Here is a 27,442-nt window from a genome sequence, read left to right as displayed (position 1 = left end):
CAGTTAATTTATACATACATACATACACTTAGGTCATGTGATGCCAACTGAGCACGCCCAATCAATACCTTGTCCTGAGTTGTACGGGTAGAAGAAGGCGATTATGAGGTTGATGAAGACAGCCAGGTTGAAGGAGATGGTCCCCCACAATGTCATCCTCCTGGAGAACCAGTACAGCACTGGCATGCCTGCCGCACACCCATGCGTCATTCAAGTGTAGATGAGTTTAATGAAAGAAAGTTCATGAACGACTTCATATTTTGGGCGAACGTGAACTGAACTTAGTTCATTTCTGCCTGATGAACGCTATTGAGAACGAGCTCATTCTGGCGTCAAAGAATGGTTTTTGAACGAAAGTTCATTTTCATTCATTGGGTCCAGTCCGATATTATATGATTACCAATCATGACAGCTACTTTATATTTTTCTTTTTTTCTTTATTTTTTAAAATAATTTTGAGCATGTACCGCACACTAAGTTACCTTGTGGATGAAATGCGCTATATAAATACATTTGCTTTGCTTTGCTAGAGTATATGACAGCGTTTAGGTATTGTGAGCAAGAGCATTTCAATAGGGTGTCTGAGCAAATCTTTCAGGAGTGTATTTGAGAAACTTTCAGCAGTAGGTAATCCTGAATTGTCTTGATGGCCCCTTGTACTCACTTCGCAGCTTCTTTTGCCACTCCATCTCTCCGTGCAGGAAGGATGTCTGCTCGAAGAAGTGCGTCACCTTGGAGCCTTGCTCATCCTGCTCTGTTGTGTTGAAGACACGCACCTTGGACTCCTCTGTTAGGAACTCACAGATGGGATGGACGGGAAACACGATCTGCTCCATGCTGCGATCATCACGTACAATCTGTACACACACACACACACATACCTGTCATGACAAAGTTGTAATTAAAGTACTAATAACAGTAACATTAAGAGTAGAAGTACAATTAGGAATAGTACAAGGCAAAATAAGAATTATTCTTGGGGAGTTTAACAAATCTAAACTCAACCACAGACTCCCTAAATACAACTCCAATTCCAATGAAGTTGGGACGTTGTGTTAAGCATAAGTAAAAACAGAATACAATTATTTGCAAATCATGTTCAACCTATATTTATTTGAATACACTACAAAGACGAGATATTTAATGTTCAAACTGATAAACTTTATTGTTTTAAGCAAATAATCATTGACTTAGAATTTTATGGCTGCAACATGTTCCAAAAAAGCTGGGACAGGTGGCAAAAAAGACTGAGAAAGTTGAGGAATGCTCATCAAAGACCTCTTTGGAACATCCCACAGGTGAACAGGCTAATTGGGAACAGGTAGGTGCCATGCTTGGGGAAAAAAGGAGCTTCCCTGAATTTCTCAGTCATTCACAAGCAAAGATGGGGTGAGGTTCACCTCTTTGTGAACAAGTGCGTGAGAAAATAGTCGAACAGTTTATGGACAATGTTCCTCCACGAACAATTGCAAGGAATTTAGGGATTTTATCATCTACGGTCCATAATATCATCAAATGGTTCATATAATCTGGAGAAATCACTGCATGTAAGCGGCAAGGCCGAAAACCAACATTGAAAGCCCGTGACCTTCGATCCCTCAGGCGGCACTGCATCAAAAACTGACATCAATGTGTAAAGGATATCACCACATGGGCTCAGGAACACTTCAGAAAACCAACGTCAGTAAATACAGTTAGGCGCTACATCTGTAAGTGCAACTTGAAACTCTACTATGCAAAGCAAAAGCCATTTATCAACAACACCCAGAAACGCCGGCGGCTTCTCTCATCTAAGATGGACAGACACAAAGTGGAAAAGTGTTCTGTGGTTCGACGAGTCCACATTTCAAATTGTTTTTGGAAATTGTGGACGCCGTGTCCTCCGGGCCAAAGAGGAAAAGAACCATTCGGAATGTTATGTGTGGCGCATTATGAAGCGTAAAATACGACAACGGAGACCCCGGACTGTTGAACAGCTGAAGCTGTACATCAAGCAAGAATGGGAAAGAATTCCACCCACAAAGCGTCAACAATTAGTGTCCTCAGTTCCCAAACGTTTATTGAATGTTGTTAAAAGAAAAGGTGATGTAACACTGGTAAACATGACCTGTCCCAGCTTTTTTGGAATGTGTTGCAGCCATAAAATTTGAAGTTAATGATTATTTACTAAAAACAATAAAGTTTATCAGTTTGAACATTAAATACCTTGTCTTTGTAGTGTATTCAATTAAATATAGGTTGAACATGATTTGAAAATTATTGTATTCTGTTTTTATTTATGTTTAACACAACGTCCCAACTTCATTGGAATTGGGGTTGTACAAGCAGCACATTGACTGTGCTACCAGGGAAAACAACATTCAAGACCACTGCTACACCATGCGAAATGACGCATACCGTGCTATCCCCGTGCAGCTCTGGGGTAGTCTGATCACTGCTCAATTCACTTAATACTAACATATAGGCACGACCATTCATGTGCGAAGCCTATAGTGAAAACAGTGAAGTAGTGGACCAATGATTACAAACATAGAACATCAAGGCTGTTTAGACTCCATAGACTGGAGTGTCTTTGAAACTTCAACTGGCAGCCAAGATGAATATACGGACAGTGTCACATCCTACAGTGTATCAGTTTCTGTGAAGATGTGTGTTTACCAACAAAGAAATGTCGCACGTTCAATAACAACAAGCCGTGGTTCACTGCCAAACTTAAGCAACTTCGCCAAGCTAAAGAGGACGCCTATCAAAATGGGCGGGCTCTCCTGTCGCTGGGGGTGAGGTCACCGTTGTGATTAAAAAGCTCCTCGGTTGCAAGGCCCCAAAGGTCGATGAGCTTCGCCCGGAGTTCCTAAAGGCTCTGGATGTTGTGCGGCTGCCCTGGTTGAGACGCCTCTGCAACATCGCATGGACTTTGGGGACAGTGCCTCTGTATTGGCAGACTGGAGTGGTGGTCCCCATTTTTAAGGAGAAGGACCGGAGGGTGTGTTCCAACTACAGAGGATCACACTCCTCAGCCTCCCTGGTAAGCTCTATTCAGGGTTGCTGGAGAGGCGGGTCCGTTGGTAAATTGAATCTCGGATTTAGGAGGAGCAGTATGTTTTTCATCCAGGCCGTGGAACAGTGGACCAGCTCTACACTCTCAGTACGGTCCTTGAGGGGGTATGGGAGTTCGCACACAACCAGTATACATGTTATTTGTGGACTTGTAGAAGGCGTTCAACCGTGTCCCTCAGGGAGTCCTGTGGGGGCTGCTTTGGGAGTATGGGGGTACCGAACCCACTGATACGGGCTGCTCAGTCCCTGTACGACCAGTGTCAGAGTTTGACCCGCACTGCCGGCAGTAATTCGGATTCGTTTCCGGTGAGGGTTGGACTCCGCCAAGGCTGCCCTTGGTCACCTATTCTGTTCATAACTTTTATGGTCAGAATTTCTAGGCGGAGCCATGGTGCAGAGGGGCTCCAGTTTGGTGGCCTCAGTATTGCATCTCTGATTTGTGCAGATGGTGATGTTCTGTTGGCTTCATCAAGTCATCATCTCCAACTCTCATTGGAGCGGTTTGCAGCAGAGTGTGAAGCGGTTCGGATGAAAATCAGCACCTCCAAATCTGAGACCATGGTCCTCAGTCAGAAAAGGGTGGAGTGCCCTCTCCGGGTCGGGGATGAGCTCCTTCCCCAAGTGGAGGAGTTCAAGTATCTCTGGGTCTTGTTCACGAGTGAGCGAAAAATGGAACAGGTCTATCGGTGCAACATCTGCAGTGATGCGGACTTTGTATTGGTCTGTTGTGGTGAAGAAGGAGCTAATCCAAAAGGCGAAACTCTCAATTTACCGGTGCACGTACATTCCTACCTTCACCTATGGTCATGAGCTGCAGGTCGTGACCGAAAGAACAAGATCCCGGATTCAAGCGCCCAAATTAATTTCCTTCGCAGGGTGTCCGGGCTCTCCCTTAGAGATAGGGTGAGAAGCTCCGTCATCCAGGAGGGCCTCAGAATAGAGCCGCAGACCCTCGGCATTGAGAGGAGCCAGATGAGGTGGCTCGGGCATCTGATTCGGATGCCTCGTGGACGCCAACCTGGTGAGGTGTTCCGGGCACGTCCCATCGGGAGGAAACCCCAGGGACGACCCAGGACATGCTGGAGACACTATGTCTCCCGGCTGGCCTGGGAATGCCTCGGGATGCCCCTGGAAGAGCTGGATGAAGTGACTGAGGAGAGGGAAGTCTGGGCTTCCCTGCTAAAGCTACTGCGCCCGCGACCCGACCTCGGATAAGCGGAAGAAAATGGATTGATGGATGGATTACAATCGAAATTGCTCATCTTCAGAAGGGTCCTTAACACTGCTGCTTTGAAGGCTGGAGGGAAGGTTCCCATCTGAAGAGAGCCATTTTCAATGTTTAAAAGCTCTTCTCTAAAAAATAAAAATAAAAAAATAAAAAAAACATAAAATGTTTTGAAAATTGATGTTGGAATTGGCGGCACGGTGTAGACTGGTTAGAGTGTCTGCCTCACAGTTCTGTGGACCGGGGTTCAATCCCCGGCCCCGCCTGTGTGGGTTTTCTCCGGGCACTCCGGTTTCCTCCCACATCCCAAAAACGTGCATGGTAGGTTAATTGAACACTCAAAATTGCCCGTAGGTGTGAATGTGAGTGTGAATGGTTGTTTGTTTATATGTGACTTGCTGGCAACCAGTTCAGGGTGTACCCCCGCCTCCCGATGATAGCTGGGATAGGCTCCAGCACTCCCGCAACCCTTGTGAGGATAAGCGGCTCAGAAAAAGGATGGATGGAGGTTGGAATTGGGTCGAAAAAACATGGGCTTTACTGGACAAAACAGGACAAAACTGTCTAGTGTTTCTTAAGGTAAAGACAGGCACTCAGATGTGTTTGAAAACCATGTTGTTATTGGATAAAATGTTGCATCTGATAGTGTCAATCGTTCCTCCGAAGTGGACTGCAAAATCCTCACAGGGATGGATATATATATATATATATATATATATATATATATATATATATATATATGCCGGCCGACTGGTTGGCACATCCGCTTCACAGTTCTGAGGACCTTGGTTCAAATCCCGGCCCCGCCTGTGTGGAGTTTTCATGTTCTCCCCGTGCCTGCGTGGGTTTTCTCCGTGTACTCCGATTTCCTCCCACATCCCAAGAACATGCAGGGTAGGTTAATTGAAGACTCTAAATTGCCCGTAGATGTGAATGGTTGTTTGTTTATATGTGCGCTGCGATTGGCTGGCGACCAGTTCAGGGTGTACCCCGCCTCAAGGTAGCTGGGATAGGCTCCAGCATGCCCGCGACCCTAGTGAGGATAAGCGGAATGAATGAATGAATGAATGAATATATTATATATATATATATATATATACACACACACACACACATATATACACACACACTCATATGTATAAAAACTCAGGAAGAAGGATGCCCCTGCAATGCATTAACATTAATAGTAACAGCAATGGTAGCATTGTGATTGTAACTGGATTAGCAACAACCACACTAATAAATCAGTTCTAGCATTAGCATTAATATACACTGTAGTACATCTATCTGAGAAGTGAGCTAGTTGTAGTAAACAAATGAGTCACTATTAGCATTAGTATTAGCATAGTACCTCTATTTGAGAAGTGTGAAGGTCATAGTACTCCAGCGGGTCTTGCTCCACAATGGCTGTCGGTATTGACGACTTCAACATTTGCGACAGCGGACGATTGTTCAAGTTTAACTGGCAATTAAAAAAACAATCAATCAGTCAATCAACGTCGATCAGTGTTGACAGTATGTAAGGGTTAATTTAGCTGACCATGGAGGAGATCCCTTCCTCGCCCTCTTTGGTCTTCTTTGGAGGTTTCAGAAGGTTCTGCAACACCTTGTTGTGTCGGGCCAGCTGCAAACAAACATGACACATTGCTGCTCACCACTGACCGAACATTAATAAATCTATTATTTATAGAGCACCTTTTATCGTAAAAGAAAAAGCAGAAAACAGAACAGGAAACACTGAATAAAAAACAAAGATTTGTGAAATGAAAAAATAAAAGATATCCCAATTAGGGGTTGAATGACGTTTTTTTCTAGTCAACGCTAAAGCCTCTTTATACTCCCGCGGTGGCGTGGCCGACAACGCCCGCATTGCATCACATGACAGACGAATTGCCCCTCTGTGTAGCTTGCCGCGCACATGGCAAAAATAGTTATGCGTCAAATGCCGCGGAGATCATCTCTCGTGATTGGTCCGTTTTAGTCACATGCTGTGATGACGTACTCAGCGTACCCCTTGGTTCGACATACCATCTACACCGCCGCCTTCTCGATCGATTTTGCAGCATAATTAAACGTATCATCTGGTCATCTACGTCTATTTGTTCTAGCAGACACTGTTTCATTGTTGTTGCTTTGTTCCTTGTTACTGAAAGGAAAGTAAACGCGGCTACCGGAAATGGCCCAAAAAATGCAGAGCAAATTCCACCCTGTGGTGTCCTCGCCAATACCAGCGGTAGCGACACCCTCGACTTGGAGGGGAACTGCAGTACATTTTCAAAACTGCACGCGTGGGTTGCGCTCGAGCATAAAGGCAAACTACGTGCCGGATAGCCGCAGTGATGTCAGCGCGCTTGGCGTCCGCGCGAGTACAAAGAAGCCTTAAGGTGATGATAGTTGAGGCAACGTTTACATAATTTTTTTTCAGTCGTCAACTAAGTGTGAAGCCTCCAAACACAAGCCTACTCAGTCACTCCCTGACGGTCTCTTTTGCACAAGACCCAATCCTCAACTTGTCCATCCAATTTTCCGTATCGGTTATTCTCACTATGGCGTGCTGGTGCCTATCTAAACTGACTTCACCCAGACTGGTCGCCAGCCAATCATAAGGCACATATAGACAAACAACCACTCACACTCAAGTTGACAACTACGGGCATTTTAGAGTCTTCAATTAACCTACCATGCATGTTTTTCGAATGTGGGAGGAAACGGGAGTACCCGGTGAAAACCCACATGGGGAGAACATGCAAACTCCATGCAGGCGAGGCCGGATTTCAACCTGTCCCCCCAAAACTGTGAGGCAGATGTGCTCACCAGTCATCAACCATGCCGCTCCCTACTCGCTGCAGTATATAATAATTGCATAAACTGTACGTAGTTAAAAAAAGAATACAGTGGGAAGGAATGCGTTATCATTATGTATTGTAGCAAACCTGCAGTTGTGTTACCTGTAAAAGTTTTAGATCCGACTATCTGTGAGACCCTGCAGGCATCCGTGATTTGGGATTGGATGAGTGAGTTGGGGCGTGTGCCCAGTGAGAAGAGGACTGCAAGTGTGCCTACAATCTATGGGATGAAGTCTGTTGATTTGGCATCCAGCATGATTGCAGATTTATCGCCCTTAAGCTAACCGTTATTGTGGAGTGGTAAAGTCGACGTGTCGACTGGTCAGTTCAACCCTTAACACCAATAGATATAAAGTGATGTATAGTTAAACTGCAATAACCTACAAATGTAAATAAATGCTACTGTCATCGGCCTCATCAAGGACAGTGACAAGTCTGCATATCGACAGGAAGCGGAGCGGCTGGAGCTGTGGTGCGGCCAACACAACCTGGAGCTGAACACGCTCAAGACTGTAGAGATGATCGTGGACTTCAGGAGGCATCCTTCGCCACAGCTGCCCCTCACGTTGTCCAGCTGCCTTGTGTCAACCGTCGAGACCTTCAAGTTCCTGGGAATTACAATCTCCCAGGACCTGAAGTGGGCGACCAACATCAACTCCGTCCTCAAAAAGGCCCAGCAGAGGATGTACTTCCTGCGGCTTCTGAGAAAGCATGGCCTGCCACCGGAGCTGCTGAGACAGTTCTACACAGCGGTCATCGAATCAGTCCTGTGTTCTTCCATCACAGTCTGGTTTGGTGCTGCTATAAAAAAGGACAAACTCCGACTGCAACGGACAATCAAAACTGCTGAAAGGATTGTCGGTACCCACCCTTGAGGACTTGCACGCTGCCAGAACTAAGACAAGGGCGTGCAAAATCCTCTCCGACCCTCCCCACCCCGGTCACCAGCTCTTCCAGCTCCTTCCCTCAGGTAGGCACTACCGATCAATGCAAACTAGAACTAGTAGACATTCCAACAGCTTCTTCCCTCTTGCAATCAACTTCTTAAACAGCAAACCTATAATTCCATTACAACAAGCTGGCAATTTTTTGACTTGAGTTCGTTGTCACATTTCTGTGGGGCCAATTATGTATTACTCGTGCACTCGCTGTAGTTGTCTCGCCATGCTGCACTATTTGCATATACTGGCCACTCATGCCAGAGTAGCATCTGCTCCATTTGCACACTGATTGAGGAGTATCTGTAACATTTGCACAACCATTGTCCCAGATTATCGCACTACTCGTCACTTTAAACCGCATACACTCCTTGAAGTCTCAGCGCCCTTTGCACAATGGTCATTGCACCGGACTATTGCGATATTAGTCATTCGAACTGCTCTAAGTGCTAGAGGACTCTGCATCTTTTTGCACAATTGTTTTTTGTCAATGTCTTTATGTCTCCGAAGTGTTCTGTAAATTGACTGTCTGTTGTACTAGAGCGGCTCCAACTACCGGAGACAAATTCCTTGTGTGTTTTGGACATACTTGGCAAATAAAGATGATTCTGATTCTGATTCTGAAATAAGTATCAAGTACAGTGGTACCTTGACGAGTTCAATTTGTACCATGACCAAACTCCTAACTCAATTTACTTATACAATATTCATTTTCCCCATTGAAATACCATTGTCATAATCCATTCTAGCACCCGCAAAAACACCACATTTTTGTTATGTTTTTGATAAAATAAAATAGCATTGTATTGTAAAAAAATAATAAAACAAAATAAAGTGGTTTATAAAGTGGAACTACTGAATATTGGGACAAGGTAAAACTCACAATAATGACTATAATGTTGTATGTGTGCCTTTAAGGGACGTGACCTCCTGAGTGGCGTCAGGAAATTGGCTGGTTGGGCCCGGTACACACATTAAGACAATAGGGCTGTTGTTCCCGACCAAGAATGTCAAACGCCAGACCTTTTTATGTTTGATAAGATTATCCTTTGGTCTGGGGTGTGTTAAAAATTGCTTTATCCCGATAATTGGGTCCGAAACGGGTCGGGGCCGACAATTGTAAATATTAAATGTGTTCAATATTGGACTGGAGAGCGAGACGCCCACTACCAACTCAAAGGGCACGCAAATGTAGCCAGTCCCTGCCCAGTCAGAGGGCAAAATAGTGCCCCCGTTTGGTGGAAAGGAGGGCGGAAAAGGACGCCCAACAGGGGCACCCTGGAGAGTAGCCACGGGAGCTAGCACATGAGAGGGAAGCCCCTACCCCGTGCAGCCATCAGGCCAGAGGGGTCCAGGAATACTGCCATAAGACTAGTGGAAACCCACCTCCCCATCGTTACTATGACTGCCAGGTCTCCACCAAATTTTCACTTCTTGCTGTGCTTGTAACATCAGACACGAATTTATCACATCAAAAACATGCATAAGCATTTTCGTTGACGCCAGTTGTAGCTGACTCATAAAAAGGGTAAGGGGTGCTATTCTGCCTTTTATGTCACACTCATATAGGCTGACAGTATGCCACATAGGATTGTGTTTGTTATGTTCTGATGTGGCGGCACGGTGGACGACTGGTTAGAGTGTCAGCCTCACAGTTCTGAGGTGCAGGGTTCAATCCCCGTCTCCGCCTGTGTGGAGTTTGCATGTTCTCCCCGTGCCTGCGTGGGTTTTCTCCGGGCACTCCGGTTTCCTCCCACATCCCAAAAACATGCATTAATTGGAGACTCTAAATTGCCCGTAGGCATGACTGTGAGTGCGAATGGTTGTTTGTTTGTATGTGCCCTGCAATTGGCTGGCAACCAGTTCAGGGTGTACCCCGCCTCCTGCCCGATGACAGCTGGGATAGGCTCCAGCACGCCCGCGACCCGAGTGAGGAGAAGCGGCTCAGAAAATGGATGGATGTTCTGATGTAGTTAGCACCACCTGGTGGTCATGTTAATTGGTGTCAGTCGCCCAATAATGACATCATATGTGCGCTAATTTGTCAGCGAATTTGATGAATGCTGCACATGTGGAAGATAGCTGTGAACAATCTTTCGCCATCCTTTTTGGTTTGCTCTTCAAGAACCACAATCTGTAAGTTTATTGGTTTAAAAATGAATAATGGGTGATATTCTAGTACAGTGTTCCCTCGTTTTTCGCGGTTAATGGGGACCAGAACCCCCCGCGAAAGGTGAAAAACCGCGAAGTAGGATTTTTGCCACCCCCCCACCAGGAATTTTTGTGGATGTGTATGTGGGTACCAGAAAGTTTAAAATATGTAAACAGTATTTATACTTTACATATTTGAGACAAAGATTACAACAGTACACGTATTTACTTAAATATTTAATTTTAAAACCTTATACAGTAATTAACATTCATCAACATTGCCTTCTGAGAGAGGTGAAGAGGCTTGTGTTTGTGGCGGAAGAGAGGCTCTCACTTGACTGAGACTCTTATTACGCGGAGTTACCACACGTTTCGCTTCTTTATTGAAGGTTATTGAAGCAGTTTTGCGGATGTTTGCTTCCTCTTTATGTACCGCACTGTAGATTAATTCACGCCATAATAGCGTACCACAGATGCATAACTTCTGCCCTCTTTGATCAAATCTAAAAGTTTCACTTTTTCGCTGTTGGTCATCATCTTCGTCTTCCTCTTGGGCGCTCCGGAGGAAGCTTTCGCAGGGGCACAGCGCTTCGGCGGCATTGTAAGTGCTTGCTTAACTAATCAAAAAAATTATCGCTTAAACAAAAAACGTTATTGTAAACACAACAGCGTGGAAAGGGACTGGCGAGACACAACAAGGGAAGATGCTGGGTGAGGCTGCGATGATGCGCAGCCAATCAGCTCATGGGGTAAATCCACTCGTGGTCTCATTGGTCAATGTCGCGCCAGGAACCAATCACGCGCCTTGTATGAGTGCCCGTACAGTACAGGCATGTACAAAGCGTTTGAGTCAACTCATCTCTTTGTTTGGCATGCAGGGAAACCTTCTCTCGCGCCCATTAACATAAAACAATGCGTCTTTCAGCAATATGGCTGCCGATATGGCTGTATTTTTATTTATTTTTTTATTAATATTTTGGAAAAACCCGCGAAGCACTGAAGCCGCAAAACATGAAGCGCGAAGTGGTGAGGGAACACTGTATTATTCTTTGTATTTGATTCCAGAATGTTAATATAGTTTCAAGGTGTTTGAAAGTCTTATATAATGTCTATGTGGCCTACCTTTGTTCTAGAAAACACAACTGAGTGTCTTTGTATTATTCTACAGTTTTACATGACTTCCATTAAAGTGTCCAAAGTCAACTCCTGTCTCCTGTGCTGTGTGGAAGAGTGTTTAGTTCGCTGCATATTTGTGTACACGAACGCATAGTGAGGGGAGCAGAGGACCCATGACAGTAAAAGGTAGGGGAGGGGGTATTCATCGTCCCGACACCCCCATGCTACATGAGACTCATCAGCCAATGAGGATGTGGAGTGGCTCACCTGCTGGGCCAAGATATAGATATTGTGTCCCACCTCACGGGGTGACACCTCCCCACCGTCACACTCACTCTCCTGATGGTAGGCCTTTTTGATCACATCCACCTACAGATGCGTGCGCGCGCACACACACACACACACACACACACACACGCACACACACACACAGTCAGTCGATGAATCCCCTCTCTGAAGGCCACGTGGGACAAGGCGGCTCTGACCAGTTCTCGGGGGCGGAGGTTGAATAGGATCCTCTCTGCGTTCTCACTGTCATGACGACTTTCCATTAGCGCCAGCAGCAGCTTGGAGGCATTATCCTGGTAACGGGGAAGAAGATGACATCACCTGACACCATGTAATGTTACATAATGTGATGGCAGTGCACCTTGAGCTGCAGCACCATCTCCATCTGGTAACGGCAGAGGGGGCTGATGTCGTTGAGTATGAGGGCCGTGATGATGTCGATGCCGTTGCATTCGTGCGTCACAATGCATGTCTGAAACAAACACACACAAAAATGTTGTCCTCTGATGGTTCTCCTGATGGAGAAGCCCCTTCTCCTACCTGGTTCTCCTGACACGGTCCCTGACAGTACTCCGTGAGGGTCTCCAGGGTCTGCGTAATGAGGTGGACGTTTGACTCATTGATGTAGAGGCCCAGCAGGCCCAGACCGCCCGTGGTGCTACCACACATGATGTCCAAGAACTGGAGCGTCTCGCATACTAAGTTGTAGTTGGTCTTGTTATTCTGGCAGCGCAGGAAGTTCTGAAAGAGCACGTCAATGGAGATAAAGCACCCATCCATTCCACTCATGGCCATCAGCACTCACTTGCAGATCCTGGTTGTGGTTCTCGCACAGAAGCTGAAGGAACCTCAAGATGGGCTTCATGATCAGGACGGCCGGGCCCATCTCAGTCTCAACCTCCTTCTGCTCCGCTATCGACTGTATGGAGGAGGGGCCCCCTCCTTGGGCCTGGACGAATAAGGAATGTCCGTCTGTGGCAGGAAGTCCAAGCGGTGAAGAGGAACCTTCCAGAGAAGAACAAATGTGTTGAGAGGACGTCATTATGAAACGTGTCCACGGTGATCTCACCGTTGTTCAGCTCCTTCTCATTGGCTTTGTGCGACATCTCGCCAACATTAACCGACACGGTGGCTTTGATGTCCATCTGTGCCTCTTTCATCCTGTCATGGAGAACTTTGAAGAACTTCTCCGACTTGTTGTCCCCCATCATCAGCTTGTAGAATGAGTTCTACAGGATTGAGAAAACAGGAGAAAGCTTATCAAAAGAAAAAACAAACAAACAAAAAAATATGGCTTGACTAGCAGTTGTCCATGTTGCCCTAGCTAACCTGTATCTCCGTGTTGCCTCCCTCCAGCAGACAAATGGCCATCTGGATGCTCTCCTGGAAGATCTTGTCGTTCTTGGTGCTCATCACTAGGTCCGTAAAAAGTTTGCTCCCGCCTTCTCGGTCCAGACGACACTGAACCGCCGCCACCGCCGCCCAGTCACGCTCTGGCTCACCGCCTGGTGGTCACACCAGCATGTCATGACTTCACAAGAAAAACCTGTTGAGTTGGACTTTCACAATAAAAGCCTGCAACAAGAAGGGCGTATTTCCCCAAATAGTGGCTAATTCATGAGCAGGAGAGTCACACCTCAAAATAAACGAGCTGGGCTGTAACGACCTTTAATATACACGTCGCCACGTGACATCTTTACAGCAGCACCTGCACAGCACACGTGGCATCTGTACAGCTGACTTTGAGCTTGTTGGTAATATTAAGGAAAAAAATGTAGAATATTATTTGATAATATAAAAATGCAATTGGGTGGCACGGTGGAAGACTGGTTACCACATCTGCCTTATAGTTTTGAGGTCCCGGATTCAAATTCGGCTTCGCCTGTGTGGAGTTTGCATGTTCTCCCCGTGCCTGCGTGGGTTTTCTCCAGGTACTCTGGTTTCCTCCCACATCCCAAAAACATGCATGGCAGGTTAATTGAAAACTCTAAGTTGTCCGTAGATGTTAATGGTTGTTTGTTAGCATGTGCCCTGCAATTGGCTGGCGACCAGTTCAGGGTTTACCTCGCCTCTCCCCCAGAGTTAGCTGAGATAGGCACCAGCATACCCACGACCCAAATGAGGATCAGTGGTATGGAAAATGGAGGGATGAAAAATGCAATTGTACAAATAATAAATGACTAGTACTCTCTGAACTTGAGTAAATAAAGCCACTGCATGAGGAAATACAGGATAGTGTTTATTTGTTTTTTTGCTGAAGAAACGTTTGGGACCTGACACTCCAAGTTCTGCCAGGTCATTCTTCGGGTTGTTCTTCTTGTTTGGAAACAAGTAGTTCTGCAACAGAACTTTCCGCAATGAAATTCCCTGGAGGCCACACAGAGACATTTTTTTAATATTTAGGTATCATTATTAGAAGAACAAAACTGTGTTCTCCACCTTTTCATCAAAGTCCAGTGTTCTGATCAACATCTCCTGGAGTGTCCTTAGAACTTTGATACACAACTTCTCCTCTGTGGACATCAGAGCCTTTGTGTGCTGAATCAGCCTGTGTGCGCACACACACGCATGCGAGCACGCACACACACACACACACACACACAAACACACACACACACAGCCACACACACACACACACACATGAACTTCTGAACTGTCCTGACTCTTGATGCTGGAGTCCTCATGAATCAGGAATGATTCTTCTCACTTGGAGATGAATCCGCCTGACTCGCAGCGCTGGCGTGCGTCCGTTCCCTCCAGAAAGAGAAGCTCTGGCTGGTGGAGAACGTCGACCAGGACAGAGAGCTCGGCATTGACGAGTGGTTTGAGGCGCTCCTCCAGCGTATTGATGACATCCTGCAGTTTTTCGATGATATTCTTGTAGTCCCAGGGGTTGCTGGGGGCAACCGGCCGCGTTGAGCGCGATGCCGACTTGTAGCTGGTGTTGGAGCGCGACAGTGAGTTAAGAGCGCTGGTGGACAACATGGCGCTAATCTGAGCCTCGAGGTCCAGAGGGAGAGCGATGGAGCGACTCTTGGCTGGGAGGAGACAATTATCTTGCTTTCAAACATCATTTGATGACATTATCAATGACAACACGCATGGCATCATTAGGCAAAACATCTATGACATCACCAGTGAGATCACTGATGACACTAGTACCATAGTAGATGATGACACCACCAATGACATCAATGATGACACCACCAGTGATGTCATCCGGGACATGAGTGGCATCATTGGTGACATTAATGACCTCTTTACCAATTATATCATTGATAAGATCGCTGACATCAGTGACATTTGACACCATCAATGACCCTACCCACCCAGTGATTTCATTGGCGACCTAATAGATAACATCTCTTAAGACATAATCAGTGTTAACTTACTTCATAATTTGCAGATGCATCAGAAGATATAAAGTGCGCATTGTGGAACCTCGATAAAACGGACTGTCAGGACCGAACAATGTGTCCAAAAATACTTTTATACATTTGTCACTTACTGCCGTTGACAAAGTCTGTTCCAGAATTGGCTGCTGTTTACTGCCGCTGTGGCGCAATCCAGGCAGATAATGGGACAGATGTGTTTCCGGGTCATAGATACAATATACAGTATGACTAGATCCAATTGGAAAAGACGTGTGCCTTTGGTCTCACTTCCATACTGGATTCAGCTTTTGGTTAGATGTTTATGTGTTCCTTGTTTCGGTAAGTTCCATACATGTTCTGGTAAATACTGCCTGCTTTTCTTCTTACCCGTTAGTAGCAATTTCCTTGTAATTCCTGTTTTCGTAGACCTTTATGTTTAGTCGTCTCTTCTTTTTGTTACTTTTTCGATTACCATTTGTCCTACTTATTCGTACGGTACCACTTTTTGAAACTTAATTTAAATATAGACAGTAATTTGCCCGCTCTATTACTGCTTTGGACCCGGGAACTGCGCTGAGAATGCCCAATCTCGTCTGATCTCAGAAGCTAAGCGGGATCGGTCCTGGCTAGTACTTGAATGGGAGACCCCGCAGGAATAGTTGGGCAGTAAGCCAATCACCGGCTTCCATAAAAACTACAGATTACAGAAACCGCAATTGCGGCATAATGTGCCTCATGCCACTGAGAGCTCTGAAATTTTTTTTTAAAAATACTGCTTTGGGGTCCAAGCTGTCAGAACTTCCTGCCATCCTCAGTTGCACAGGGCTCACACCCTGACTCGTTCCTCCAAATAACATTCAGACACTCTATGTTCATTGCCTCGCAGACTGTCAAAACCTGTAAAACTAACACCAGCAGGGTTGCTACTCAGTAAAGGATATTATGATAGTATATAAAAATGACAGATGGAGGGAATTCTTTGCAACAATGTATTGTATAAAACCTGAAGTTGGGTTACTTAAATTGTTGTAAGAGTTTTTTAAGATCTGACTCTCTTTGAGACCATGAAGGTGTTTGCAATTTGTGATTGGGGGAGTGAGTCGTCAGGTGAGGGCAGTAGGAGGAAGAGGACTGTGAGTGTCTGTCTAACTGCGGAATCAAGGCTGACAGTTGAGAAATGCTAGTTGGATGTTTTCTTCTGCAACATTGAGCAATCATTTTTACAATAAAGAGGTGATTGATCAACCATGGCTTGTCTCTGTTTCAGTGGGTAAGCAGACGCTACAGTCTGTTCTTTCACTGTTACAGGAGGGCGCTTGGTGAATTTGCTAACAGATGACATAAGGATTTATGGTTCCTCGTCAGTTAGCGTAAGTGTTTGCCTTTACATATGGGCAGGCATTTGTGCTTTTGTTATATTCGAGGACAGACGTATATTTTGCAAGTGACTGCTACAGTTCTAATTTTTAGTCAAATATAGCCACATGCTTGAGGTATCACTGCTAGTTTGTTGCGTGAACCCAACAGCTGTTGATTTCAGAGAGGTGTCCATGTTGCCAATAGCCTATAATTGCCAGTGCGGACTGGTACAGTCAATGTGTCAACTACTCAACTAGTTGGGTCAACCCCTAAGGCCTGCCACACACAGCGCGATGTGGTCGAACTCGATTGAACCGGAGAATAAGAGTTGCCGACGCACCCCTGCACATTGAACGACTGGATATTTGGACGCTCTGAACGGCAAGCCTGAAGATGTTTTTGTACTGTATCACCTTAAAATATTGATTAATAGTTAAGGAAAAAGCGGGCTGCTAAACAGAGATGATGTGGGTGAGAATAAAAGCGAGAATGTGGATATTTAAAAAAATGTCTCACTAACTCTATTCATTTGAACATAACCAGCGAGATCTGTACCGTTCACGTAAATTTTAGTCACAAGCTTTGCTTTTTCATCAACAGGCACATTTTACATTATGAATATAGTAAAGTTTTGATGTAAAACACAATATTTGATGCTTTATATACTGTTCATCTGGCAACCACAGTTGTAATTTGAGCATGAGTGAAAGTTTATAGTGGGTACGGAAAGTATTCAGAACCCCTTAAATTTTTCACTCTGTTATATTGCAGCTATTTGCTAAAATAATTGAAGTTCTTTTTTCCTCCTCAATGTACACACAGCACCCCATAGTGACAGAAAAAAAACAGAATTGTTGAAGTTTTTGCAGATTTATTAAAAGGAAAATTTTAATATCACACAGCCATAAGTATTCAGACGCTTTGCTCAGTATTTAGTAGAAGCACCCTTTTGAACTAATAAAGCCATTAGTCTTTTGGGGAATGATGCAAGTTTTTCACACCTGGATTTGGGGATCCTCTCCCATTCCTTCTTGCAGATCTTCTCCAGTTTTGTCAGCTTGGATGATGAACGTTAGTGGACAGCCATGTTCAGGTCTCTCCAGAGATCCTCAATTGGGTTTAAGTCAGGGCTCTGGGTGGGCCATTGAAGAACAGTCACGGAGTTGTTCTGAAGCCACTACATTATTTCAGCTGCGTGCTTAGGGTCATTGTCTTGTTGGAAGGTGAACCTTCGGCCCAGTCTGAGGTCCTGAGCACTCTGGAGAATGTTTTTATCCAGGATATCCCTGTACTTGGCCGCATTCATCTATCCTCCTGTCCCCGCAGCTGAAAAACACCCCCACAGCATGATGCTGCGTCCACCATGCTTCACTTTTGGGACTGTATTGGACAGGTGATGAGCAGTGCCTGGTTTTCTCCACACATACTGCTTAGACTTAACGCCAAAACGTTCTATCTCGGTCTCATCAGACCAGAGAATCTTATTTCTCACCATCTTGGAGTCCTTCAGTTGTTTTTTAGCAAACTCCATGTGGGCTTTCATGTGTCTTCCACTGAGGAGAGGCTTCCGTCGGGCCACTCTGCCATAAAGCCCCGACTGGTGCAGGGCTGCAGTGATGGTTGACTTTCTAGAACTTTCTCCCATCTCCCGACTGCATCTCTGGAGCTCAGCCACAGTGATCTTTGGGTTCTTCTTTACCTCTCTAACCAAGGCTCTTCCCCCCCAGTTGCTCAGTTTGGCCAGACGGCCAGCTCTTGGAAGGGTTCTGGTCGTTCCAAATGTCTTCCATTTAAGGATTATTGAGGCTACTGTGCTCTTAGGAACTTAAGGGCAGCAGAATTTTTTTTGTAACCTTGGCCAGATCTGTGCCTTGCCACAATTCTGTCTCTGAGCTCTTCAAGCAGTTCCTTTGACCTCATGATTCTCATTTGCTCTGACATGCACTGTGAGCTCTAAGGTCTTATATAGACAGGTGTGTGGCTTTTCTAATCGAGTCCAATCAGTATAATCAAACACAGCTGGACTCCAGTGAATGTTTAGAACCATCTCAAGGATGGTCAGAAGAAATGGATAGCACATGAGTTAAATATATGAATGTCAAAGAAAAGGGTCTGAATACTTATGGCTGTGTGATATTTCAGTTTTTCTTTTTTTAATAAATCTGCAAAAATTTCAACAATTCTGTTTTGTCTGTCAATATGGGGTGCTGTGTGTACATTAATGAGGAAAAAAATGAACTTAAATGATTTTAGCAAATGGCTGCAATATAACGAGTAAAACATTTTAAGGGGGTCTGAATAGTTTCCGTACCCACTGTATATGCATTTTGATTGGGTATAAGCTGCGACATTCCTCGATAGAATGGACTAATAGGGGCAGGGTGTTGTCTGATATGGCCAATTGTTCGTTACATTGAAGCACTTTTTATTGAAGGCCATATTCATATATATTAATGTACAGTTCAAAATTATTGTTTTGAAGGTTTTTTCATGGCCTAAAACAGCCAGTACAGTACAAAGTTATTGTAAATAATTATAACAAAAAGCGTGAAAAGGTTAGAAAGTTTCACATTTATCCAAACTTACCACGCCGTTATGCTTGGTCATGGTGACATTGTTCACATGCAGTACTCATCATAGGCAAGTCGCATTCATGAACCACGAGGAATTAGTGTGCTTCCTTGTTACAAATCCGTTGCCAAAGGCGAACGGCTTGACAAAAAAAACTGTTACTGTAAGAAAAATAACTCCATACTCCAAAGACTTGTGTTTTGTATTTCTCAGAGCCATGTCGCTCTGTCTCGCTCTATGAACAATAGACAATCGATACAAGATAAATAGCCACATCAATGCCTCACATTCAACATGGCCGCCACATAGGCACGGGAGGCACGTCTTTTGGAATCGGATCGAGTCATATTGTGACTATGACCCATAAACACATCAGTCCCATTCTCTGTCTGCATTGCGCCAGAGCGCCAGTAACCAACAGCAGCCAATTTTGGAACTGAGAGACTTTGTCCACGCCATTTTATGTGACAAATGGAACACATTGATCATTGTTGGACACATTGTTCAGTCTCGATGGTCCGTTTTATCTGACATCCAATATATCCCATATTGTTGATTGTTTATGTCATCAGAAGAGCTTTTGTGTAAATTAGCAAGCTGCTCCAAAAGGATGCTGCCTGAGTACTGACTGGAACTCGAAGAAGAGATCATATTTCTCCAGTTCTAGGTTCATTACATGTAAAATTCTTCTCCTCACCTCCAAAGTAGCATTGTACATTACAGCGAACTACTTCCATGATGTCTTCTACAGAACAGAATGAAGGGTCACCTGTGACTGCAAGGGTCTTGATGCAGGTCTCCACCTGGCTTCGATGCTGCTGCTGCAACCAGGGACAATCCAGCAGGCGCACGGATGACTGCAGCAGCTGTGTGACGATCGTGTGATGACTCTAACAATGAAAAGAGGAGGGGTGGAATCAAAGTTGGGGATTAGACAATGCACGCCAATTTAGAGGCAAAGTTTGAGCTGACCTGCAGCGAGGTGCTGTTCTCGGAGAAGGGCGAGCTGAAAAAGGCATTGATGGTGTCAAAGACAACGTTGATGATGTACTTCTCCAAGACGGGATCGGAAAGTCGCTTGTCCCGCTTGTTGCACACCTGCCAGGAGGACACACCTCTTCAGCAATCACAGGTCAACTGCAAGACAACAAAGCGCAACTGCTCACTCGGGCCATGTCCACTGTAAAGTCCTCAAAGAGCTTCCAGATGTGGTTGGACGTGTAGATCTCCTTCATCTCCACCTCCGTGTCCACGTAGCAGTGATTGACGAAGTTGACGTAAGCGACTTTCACCTGCGCACACACAAAATGACACAGAGCAATGTGTGTGAATGAACTTTTAAGTACAATATAGTTAATACTTTTTATGTTTTGTTTTATAACATTTAAGGAAAAATGTTTTAACTTACGTGCGATACATTAATTTAACCACTATTTAAGTGCATTTGCTTTATTTTCCTATATTTAAGCACAGTGCTAAGGTTCAAGCTGGCCATAATGTTATAGTGGCTTAAACTTTTTCATAATCCATCCATCCATTTTCTGAGCCGCTTCTCCTCACTAGGGTCGCGGGCGTGCTGGAGCCTATCCTAGCCGTCATCGGGCAGGAGGCGGGGTACACCCTGAACTGGTTGCCAGCCAATCGCAGGGCACATAGAAACTAACAACCATTCGCACTCACAGTCATGCCTACGGGCAATTTAGAGTCTCCAATTAATGCATGTTTTTGGGATGTGGGAGGAAACCGGAGTGCCCGGAGAAAACCCACGCAGGCACGGGGAGAACATGCAAACTCCACACAGGCTGGGACGGGGATTGAACCCCGCACCTCAGAAAAAAAATCAAGCAAATCGAGTCGCCACAAAGTTTCAAGTAAGTCGAGTCAAGTCCAAGTCAAGTCAAGCAATCTTGCTCCAGTCGCAACATATATTGGTATGGTAATTAAAATCTTTTTTTACAATTTTTTTTCCTCATAAATCATAAAACTAAAAAAAAAAGGATTCATATCTTAGAAAAGTTAAATAAACAACAACTGAGATTATGATTAATTTCATTTATTGCACTGAATTGTTTTTAAAGTTGTATTTCAATCTCAATTTAACTGAACTTTATTTCTGAACAAACAATGCTTTGTACTTTTTGGTGACAGCCTTGTAACTCCTACGGTTACTAAGAGAACACAATTAAGCAAAAGCCAAGAGTGTTTTCTGTTGGTCAAATATAGTTAGATGTGTATCTACTGGGCTAACGGAAAATGAAAGAGATTAGTAATTAAGTGATAAGATGACATAAAAATGTTCCCATCCTTAAAATAATTTAATGTGAACAAAATCGCCATTCCTCCTATGTCCTCTACTTTAATTAAATTACTCAGTTGGGTCTGTTCATTAATTTTTCCCACTGACTCTGGACAATTGGCAATTGTCATTAGATTAACCCTTGTATTATGTTGAAAAAAAATTACATTGATTATGTTGCGGGTCATTTTGACCCTTACTGTGTAAATCCACTCAAAACAGTCAAAAAATGGGTCAAACCAATAACAACTTTATTTTAGATTGTATAAACATTTAGAAAAGAGACATGCAATACATGTTTAATTCCAACACTATATTTAAGAACAATTAAGTTAAAGTTTTTCCCTCTTTACAAACATATTTTTTGTTTCATTTAACTTGCCCTTTTTCTCAGATTTTCAATGTTCAACAGATTCAATGTTCTCCACATGATGGACAGAATGTAACTGTTTGCTTTCTGCAGATGTAATTCTTGCATTTCACACAAGAAGTACTTGTTTTACTGTCCTCTCGGGAGGGACAGACCTGGCATCTTTTCCGTTTCTTTACACCTGTATCCACTGGATCCATTGCAGGTTGGTTGGATGACTTGAACTTGACCTTTTCAGTGACAGCTGCTGGGGATCGAGCTGGCCTGGCTCACCTCTGGATCTTGGGAAGGACGAGTGCTTTTCCGAGTTCTTCCAGGAAAAGCTGACATTGGTATAATTTGCCGGCATTCCATCGCTGGATGATTTCAGTCCACAGGACATAGGCATTGTAAGCAGACATGTCAACAATGTTGTAGAAAATCACCCAAGGGCCAACGGGGAGTCTTGTGCTGGCAGCTGTATGTTGCTGTGACTTTGTCCAGATTGTCAACTCCTCCTTTGGTGGAGTTGTAGTCTAGGATCATTTGTGGCTTTATGTCTTCTCTTGTGCTCAGAGATGCATTTGTGTGCATTGTGCTCATTACAAGAACATTCTTGTTTCTCTTTGAGCAGTATGAAACAACTATTGCTTTCTCAGTGAAAACAAATATTGAGGAATGCAGAGGTCTGCCCTGCATCTTCAGAATTTCACTGGGAAATTGTCTTATTTCTTCTGACTGTTCCTTACATAGTCAGCTTTCTCTTCTGAAGTTCATCTCCAAGGTGGTAAAATTTCTCTTGAAATACACTCCTCCCTTCCAAGTTGGTCATGTCGAGTATAATCCTCTCTATTGGTGGGGATACGAAGAGCTGAAATGCTGATTGAATACCATCAACTCGTGTGATAGCAAATCTTGTAGGACCGGGAGTCATTTTGATGACATTGGAAGATGACAGTCTGCCTCGGCTTTAGTGTGGTGATGTTGACCATTTTATATTACCATCTTTAGATACCCATGTCCCCTCTGTGGATGATGATTGCTGCATTCCTTGGTTTTCATCTGATGGCGAGACAACGGCAGACTCCTCCTCTGAATCCTCCTCATCGTAGGAAAATTGATAATCTGGATCATCAATAACATTGTCCTCTGTCTGTGAAAGATCCTCTATCTCTGAAATATCTTCCGCTGCATCACTATCACAGTTCAAAATCTGTGATAAAGCTTCTTCAGATGTACAACTTCTGGAGCTCATTTTTGGTGTGTTCGTCAAAGAGTTGACATGAGAACAGTAACAAGGACAAGGGAGAGAATGTTCCTCCTCTACACACACCTTAGTCTCTGGGTCTGAATGGCTATTCAGAGGCAATCCAAATAAAGTACATCAAAAAGACGTCTTTATTTTGGATCTGAACAGCTACTTTCCCTACATTAAAGTGTGCGGGTCAAAATGATCCGCAACATCATCTTTGTATACAAACTGCACAGACATTCCACTACACCTCACAATGTTCAGATTTTGCACACTAGTTCATGACCCTAGATGAGGAAAAGTCACACAATTTCATGAAAAAAAGAAAAGGATAACCAGTACTTTGGCCAACACAAAAACTGAAATGGGTCAAATTGACCCACAACATAATACAAGGGTTAAAGGTTATGTTACATATGCTGTGGTCTCAAATTTAAAAAACATAGTGCTTTATCACAGAGCCGACACAACAGATGACATTTTGATGGTGACACTTCAATGAACACGTTCAGTAGTATGAAAATTATATTCACACGTAGCTACTCACAATTTGTACTGTACTTAGTAAAAGTGTAAGGCATGTTTGTCCATGACATTTTTATCGCCGTGATTATAATGTAAAGTGAGCCGATACAGCAGACCTATAATGCACCTGGCATCTTCTAGCTCTTTTGTCAAGCCCTCAAACATCTCCGCAATGTTTTTTTAATCTCCATAACACTAGCAATGGGGCTTCACTTCTGCCTTCAGCAGTTGGCATTATATTTTAGGGACTACATTATGTTCTACAGCGCATGAGAGATCCCAAACCAGTCAGTGAAATGTATTGTTTGACCAGCTAGCTAAACTGTTAAATTACCTTACCTGTCTTTGTGAGTTTTGTAGTGACGGATGAAGTTTGACGTCGTTGTTGTTGTGTCTTTAGTGTGCGAGTTGCAAGGCATGCAGGTTGCCATCCTCTTTTTGCACACTTCATCAAGATAATCCTTGAATCCAAATTGTATTATCTTTGGAGCTCCTTCCATCGTTGTTAAAGCAGGGGGCTACGTCAAACTGGCAAATGTGCAACAACACAGACTGTGTTGCCAGGTTGGCGAAAATGACTTCCCAAGAAGTATTCCCCCCCCCCGCCAAAAAAGGCAAACTGTCCCAATTAAAATGCAGATTTCCAACTCTAAATGAGATGACTTGTTAAGTCATGTAGTCAAAGTCAAGTCAAGTATCTTGGCTCCAAGTCAAAGTCAAGTCTTTCTGAAGTATTTAGCAAGCAAGTCATAAAACTGACAACTCGAGTCGACTCGAGTCAAGTCATTTGACTCGAGTCTCCCCCATTTCTGGTGTTAAGCACACAGTACTGTGATCTCCAAGCATGAACACACAAATATGGCCAACCTCTGTGATGCAGTCCTCATGCGTCACTACGCGGACAACATCCTCCAGTGGCAGCAGTGACGTGCACTTGATCTCCGTGTAGACATTCTTGCCCTCAGCACATGCTGACAGCAGCTCCACCAGCGAGATGTGGTACCTGCATACCACGGCACCATCTTGAAAGCCTTTTTCCACATGGACGATGTACATGGCCGCCATGTTTACCTGAGCGGGCTGTTTTCACCAATGCCCTCCCTGCTTTCAGCCATCAGCTCCAGCATAACGTTGAAGGAGGCCTTGTCATTGTAGAAGACAACTACGTCCTCGCCAGCATTGGTCAGCTGCAGACACAGGGTACTGGTCACACAGGAGGCTGGATCCATGCTGGAAAAATACTCTCAGCAGCTCCCTCACCTCTGTCATGATCATATCCTGGCACTTCTTGACATACTTGCCCTCAGCTTTGATGATGGTGTGCAGGAAGTTGAGGTAGTGCACGTGACGTCCGTGCGTGGCCAAGCAGTGGATGAAGTGCTGCAGCACACTCTCCGAGATCTCCGTGCATAACTGGTAATTGTTGCTGAAGATGTGCTGCACAGTCTCTGCATCTAGCAGCTGCACAAGAAGGGAGCGAGTCGCAGACAGTCAAATGACTCACTGTGGCAGCCAGTGTTAACAAGCAAGCTAAGCTAAGCATGAAAACGCTCAATATCATGACTGATGTGGGAAAACAGTAGATAAAAAGGGGTGCATTCTTGCCAATATCAAACAGTTAATTAGTTGATGGTCAACCGCCATCTTTGATTTTATTTTTCTGCTTTTTCCAAGCAAAATATGGATGTTGTCATTTAACTGTCGGACCTACTCTGCTTCCTGTCGGACCTGCTATACTTCCTGCAGACTATTCCAACACTTCCAACATGAAACACTTTTTGCTTATTAAGATGTATGAGAGGCAGACAAAAAGTAATGAGCCCAATTCAATTTAACCTATTAATAATTGAATTATTTTCAGAAATGTTCACGGTTTGTAGTTTAAATATTTGTTTTAAGGTTTATTTAACAAAATGTTTGTTTAAACCTGTCCTCTTTCTGTCAGCGATTTTGGAAATAAGGTCATTGTTGAATGCCCGTCAGAAGCAGAGAGCTGTGACTGAATTTCTTTGTTTTGGGGGAGGCAGGGTGATGCCATTCCATGGGTGTTCTTTTGGACTCAGGCTCAAAGTGATAAACCCATGTCCACGGTTGTGGAACACCATCAAGCACAATTTAAAGGGATTGTGATCTTTTTTATCGCTTGTACAAATAATGAACAGTCAAGACTGCTGGTAAATCTTTTGTTATCTTATTTCAATTTCATGATAATATTGTTCATAAAACTGCCCCCACACCGACTTTGATGAGAACAGATTAGCATTAGCTAACAGTGGTAGCATCTGATAAACAGCACAAGCTCGAATATTTAGCAAAGTTGTCAACATGAGGATGAGGTATTTGTGACGTGTCCACTGCATGTGCCACTTGCACGAATCCACTACACTAATTAAAATGTAACGTGTAATTTGTGTAATTCGGCAGTTTGGTGTTTAAGTGCTGAATGAAAATAAAACCAACTCTTAATGGAGGATATATGATTCAATAAGCCAGTGGTGGCCTAATTTGCACTGTGAATGCAGAGTGGTGAACATCTCCTGCTCTGAAGGAAGTCCCAGTCTCTAATAACACCACACAACGGGGAAAGATTTTGTTGGTAGCCGCTTTTTTCAAAGAACACTCACTAGAAGGGTTGGAATAGTGGCTGAATATAGTGGCAGAGTTGCTAAATTGAGTAGCCCTCGCTTCAGTTACCCGTTAGCCTAGCTTCTTTCATTCTTTCTTTGTAGTTTCCAGAGGGCTGGATGCCCTGTGGCACCATGCTGCCTCTCACAGGTCAGCCTTGGTACTATGACAAACATTGTTATGTGTGTGATGTGTTTTTTTTTATTTTGGTAAACTGAGGTGCAATGTCAATGGTAAACTGGACGATTAGCTGCCTACCCCTGGATTCAGGAAGAGACTGAGGTTCTTGTGCAACAGAGCTTGGTTCTCCTGGTTGCCCATGCAGAATTTTTGCAAGAACAGGTGAGTATATCTGATAATCTCTTGCATCTTCACATCGTTCTGGAGAACAAAAAGGGGAAGAAAATAAGAAGAACACTGTTACTGTTTCTTTGGTAGGTTTCTACTTCCCATTTTGGTTCCATTGCTGTTGGCCCAGAAGCACTCTCAGTCAATATCAAGCAGATTTTTGGACTCTGATTTGGATCTTGTGTTGACACATGGCTAGCATCCGTATGCTTGTAAGTTGTGATAAAAAGGTTTAATGTTTTATGTTTTTGGCATAAATATTAACATGCAGTATTTGATTGAGTGCAGCAACCACTGTGAATACTGTGCAGTCAAGGATACTTCTGTTACAGGGTCGCCATGTCTTTGGAGTGGATCGGAAGTCATTGTGCATAGTTTACATAGTTTACACCATCACAATGTGACATATATCAAGTTGAAGATGCTGCACATACTAAATGGGTGACAGGAGTCAAATAAGACTAAGGGAAAAATAAAATACAAAATACACATAAGAACATGAAGAAAAACATCCATCCATCCATCTTTTCAGAGCATTTTTTCTCATTAGGGTCACTGGTAGGATGGATCCTATTCCAGCTGACTTTGAGCGAGAAGCAGGGTACACCCTGGGCTGGTAGTCAGTCAATCACAATCACAGGACACTTAATGACAAACCAGCATTCACGCTCATATTCACAGAGACAATTTAAAGTCTCTGCTGAAGCTAACGTATGTTTTTCGAATGTTGGAGCCGGACCACACAAAGAAAACCTCTCACAAGCATTGGGAGAACATGCAAATTACACATGGGAAGACCTGTGCCCAGATTCAAACCCCAAAAATCAGAACTGAAAGGCAGACATATTAACAACCACCATCACTTGCTACAAACACTGTACCAAGGAAAGCTGGCTTTTCAGACATTTGACATTTGAAACACACAACTCTCTTCTCTTGCAAGTTAAAAGCATATTAGGCGCTCTCTACTGAAATAAATCCTCATACTTTCTCCTAAACATACTACGCTGCCATCCACTTTGTCTCTTTCACACACCCGCCACTGCAAATTTTACTCCCTGGTTTCTTCTCACTTTTCCTCTCCTTCTCTTCACTGCAGACAAATTCACTGTGCCATGTTTA

At 44.0% G+C, this 27,442-nt stretch overlaps 1 protein-coding gene across 1 annotated transcript in view; it reads right to left on the bottom strand.

Moving 5' to 3' along the window:
* itpr3 (inositol 1,4,5-trisphosphate receptor, type 3) overlaps positions 1 to 27,442 on the bottom strand; it is a 243,398-nt gene that overhangs the window by 73,471 nt on the left and 142,485 nt on the right. Inside the window, exons 29-49 of the mRNA XM_061748450.1 lie at positions 26,231 to 26,353; positions 24,608 to 24,808; positions 24,419 to 24,534; positions 24,215 to 24,350; positions 20,092 to 20,217; positions 19,898 to 20,023; positions 19,695 to 19,815; positions 14,329 to 14,659; positions 14,061 to 14,169; positions 13,895 to 13,988; positions 12,951 to 13,126; positions 12,691 to 12,850; positions 12,427 to 12,626; positions 12,162 to 12,362; positions 11,983 to 12,093; positions 11,819 to 11,914; positions 11,601 to 11,702; positions 5,823 to 5,906; positions 5,634 to 5,744; positions 665 to 857; positions 69 to 188 (exon numbers count right to left, since the gene is read on the bottom strand). Coding sequence (XP_061604434.1) covers positions 69 to 188; positions 665 to 857; positions 5,634 to 5,744; positions 5,823 to 5,906; positions 11,601 to 11,702; positions 11,819 to 11,914; positions 11,983 to 12,093; positions 12,162 to 12,362; positions 12,427 to 12,626; positions 12,691 to 12,850; positions 12,951 to 13,126; positions 13,895 to 13,988; positions 14,061 to 14,169; positions 14,329 to 14,659; positions 19,695 to 19,815; positions 19,898 to 20,023; positions 20,092 to 20,217; positions 24,215 to 24,350; positions 24,419 to 24,534; positions 24,608 to 24,808; positions 26,231 to 26,353 — 3,037 coding nt within the window. The remainder of the gene's footprint in view (positions 1 to 68; positions 189 to 664; positions 858 to 5,633; positions 5,745 to 5,822; positions 5,907 to 11,600; positions 11,703 to 11,818; positions 11,915 to 11,982; positions 12,094 to 12,161; positions 12,363 to 12,426; positions 12,627 to 12,690; positions 12,851 to 12,950; positions 13,127 to 13,894; positions 13,989 to 14,060; positions 14,170 to 14,328; positions 14,660 to 19,694; positions 19,816 to 19,897; positions 20,024 to 20,091; positions 20,218 to 24,214; positions 24,351 to 24,418; positions 24,535 to 24,607; positions 24,809 to 26,230; positions 26,354 to 27,442) is intronic.

The sequence above is a fragment of the Phyllopteryx taeniolatus genome, chromosome 1 (genome assembly GCF_024500385.1).
Source record: "Phyllopteryx taeniolatus isolate TA_2022b chromosome 1, UOR_Ptae_1.2, whole genome shotgun sequence".
NCBI classification, from domain to species: Eukaryota; Metazoa; Chordata; class Actinopteri; order Syngnathiformes; family Syngnathidae; genus Phyllopteryx; species Phyllopteryx taeniolatus.
The sequence above is the reverse complement of the archived record's forward strand: the minus strand, read 5'-3'. Positions and strand labels throughout refer to the sequence as shown.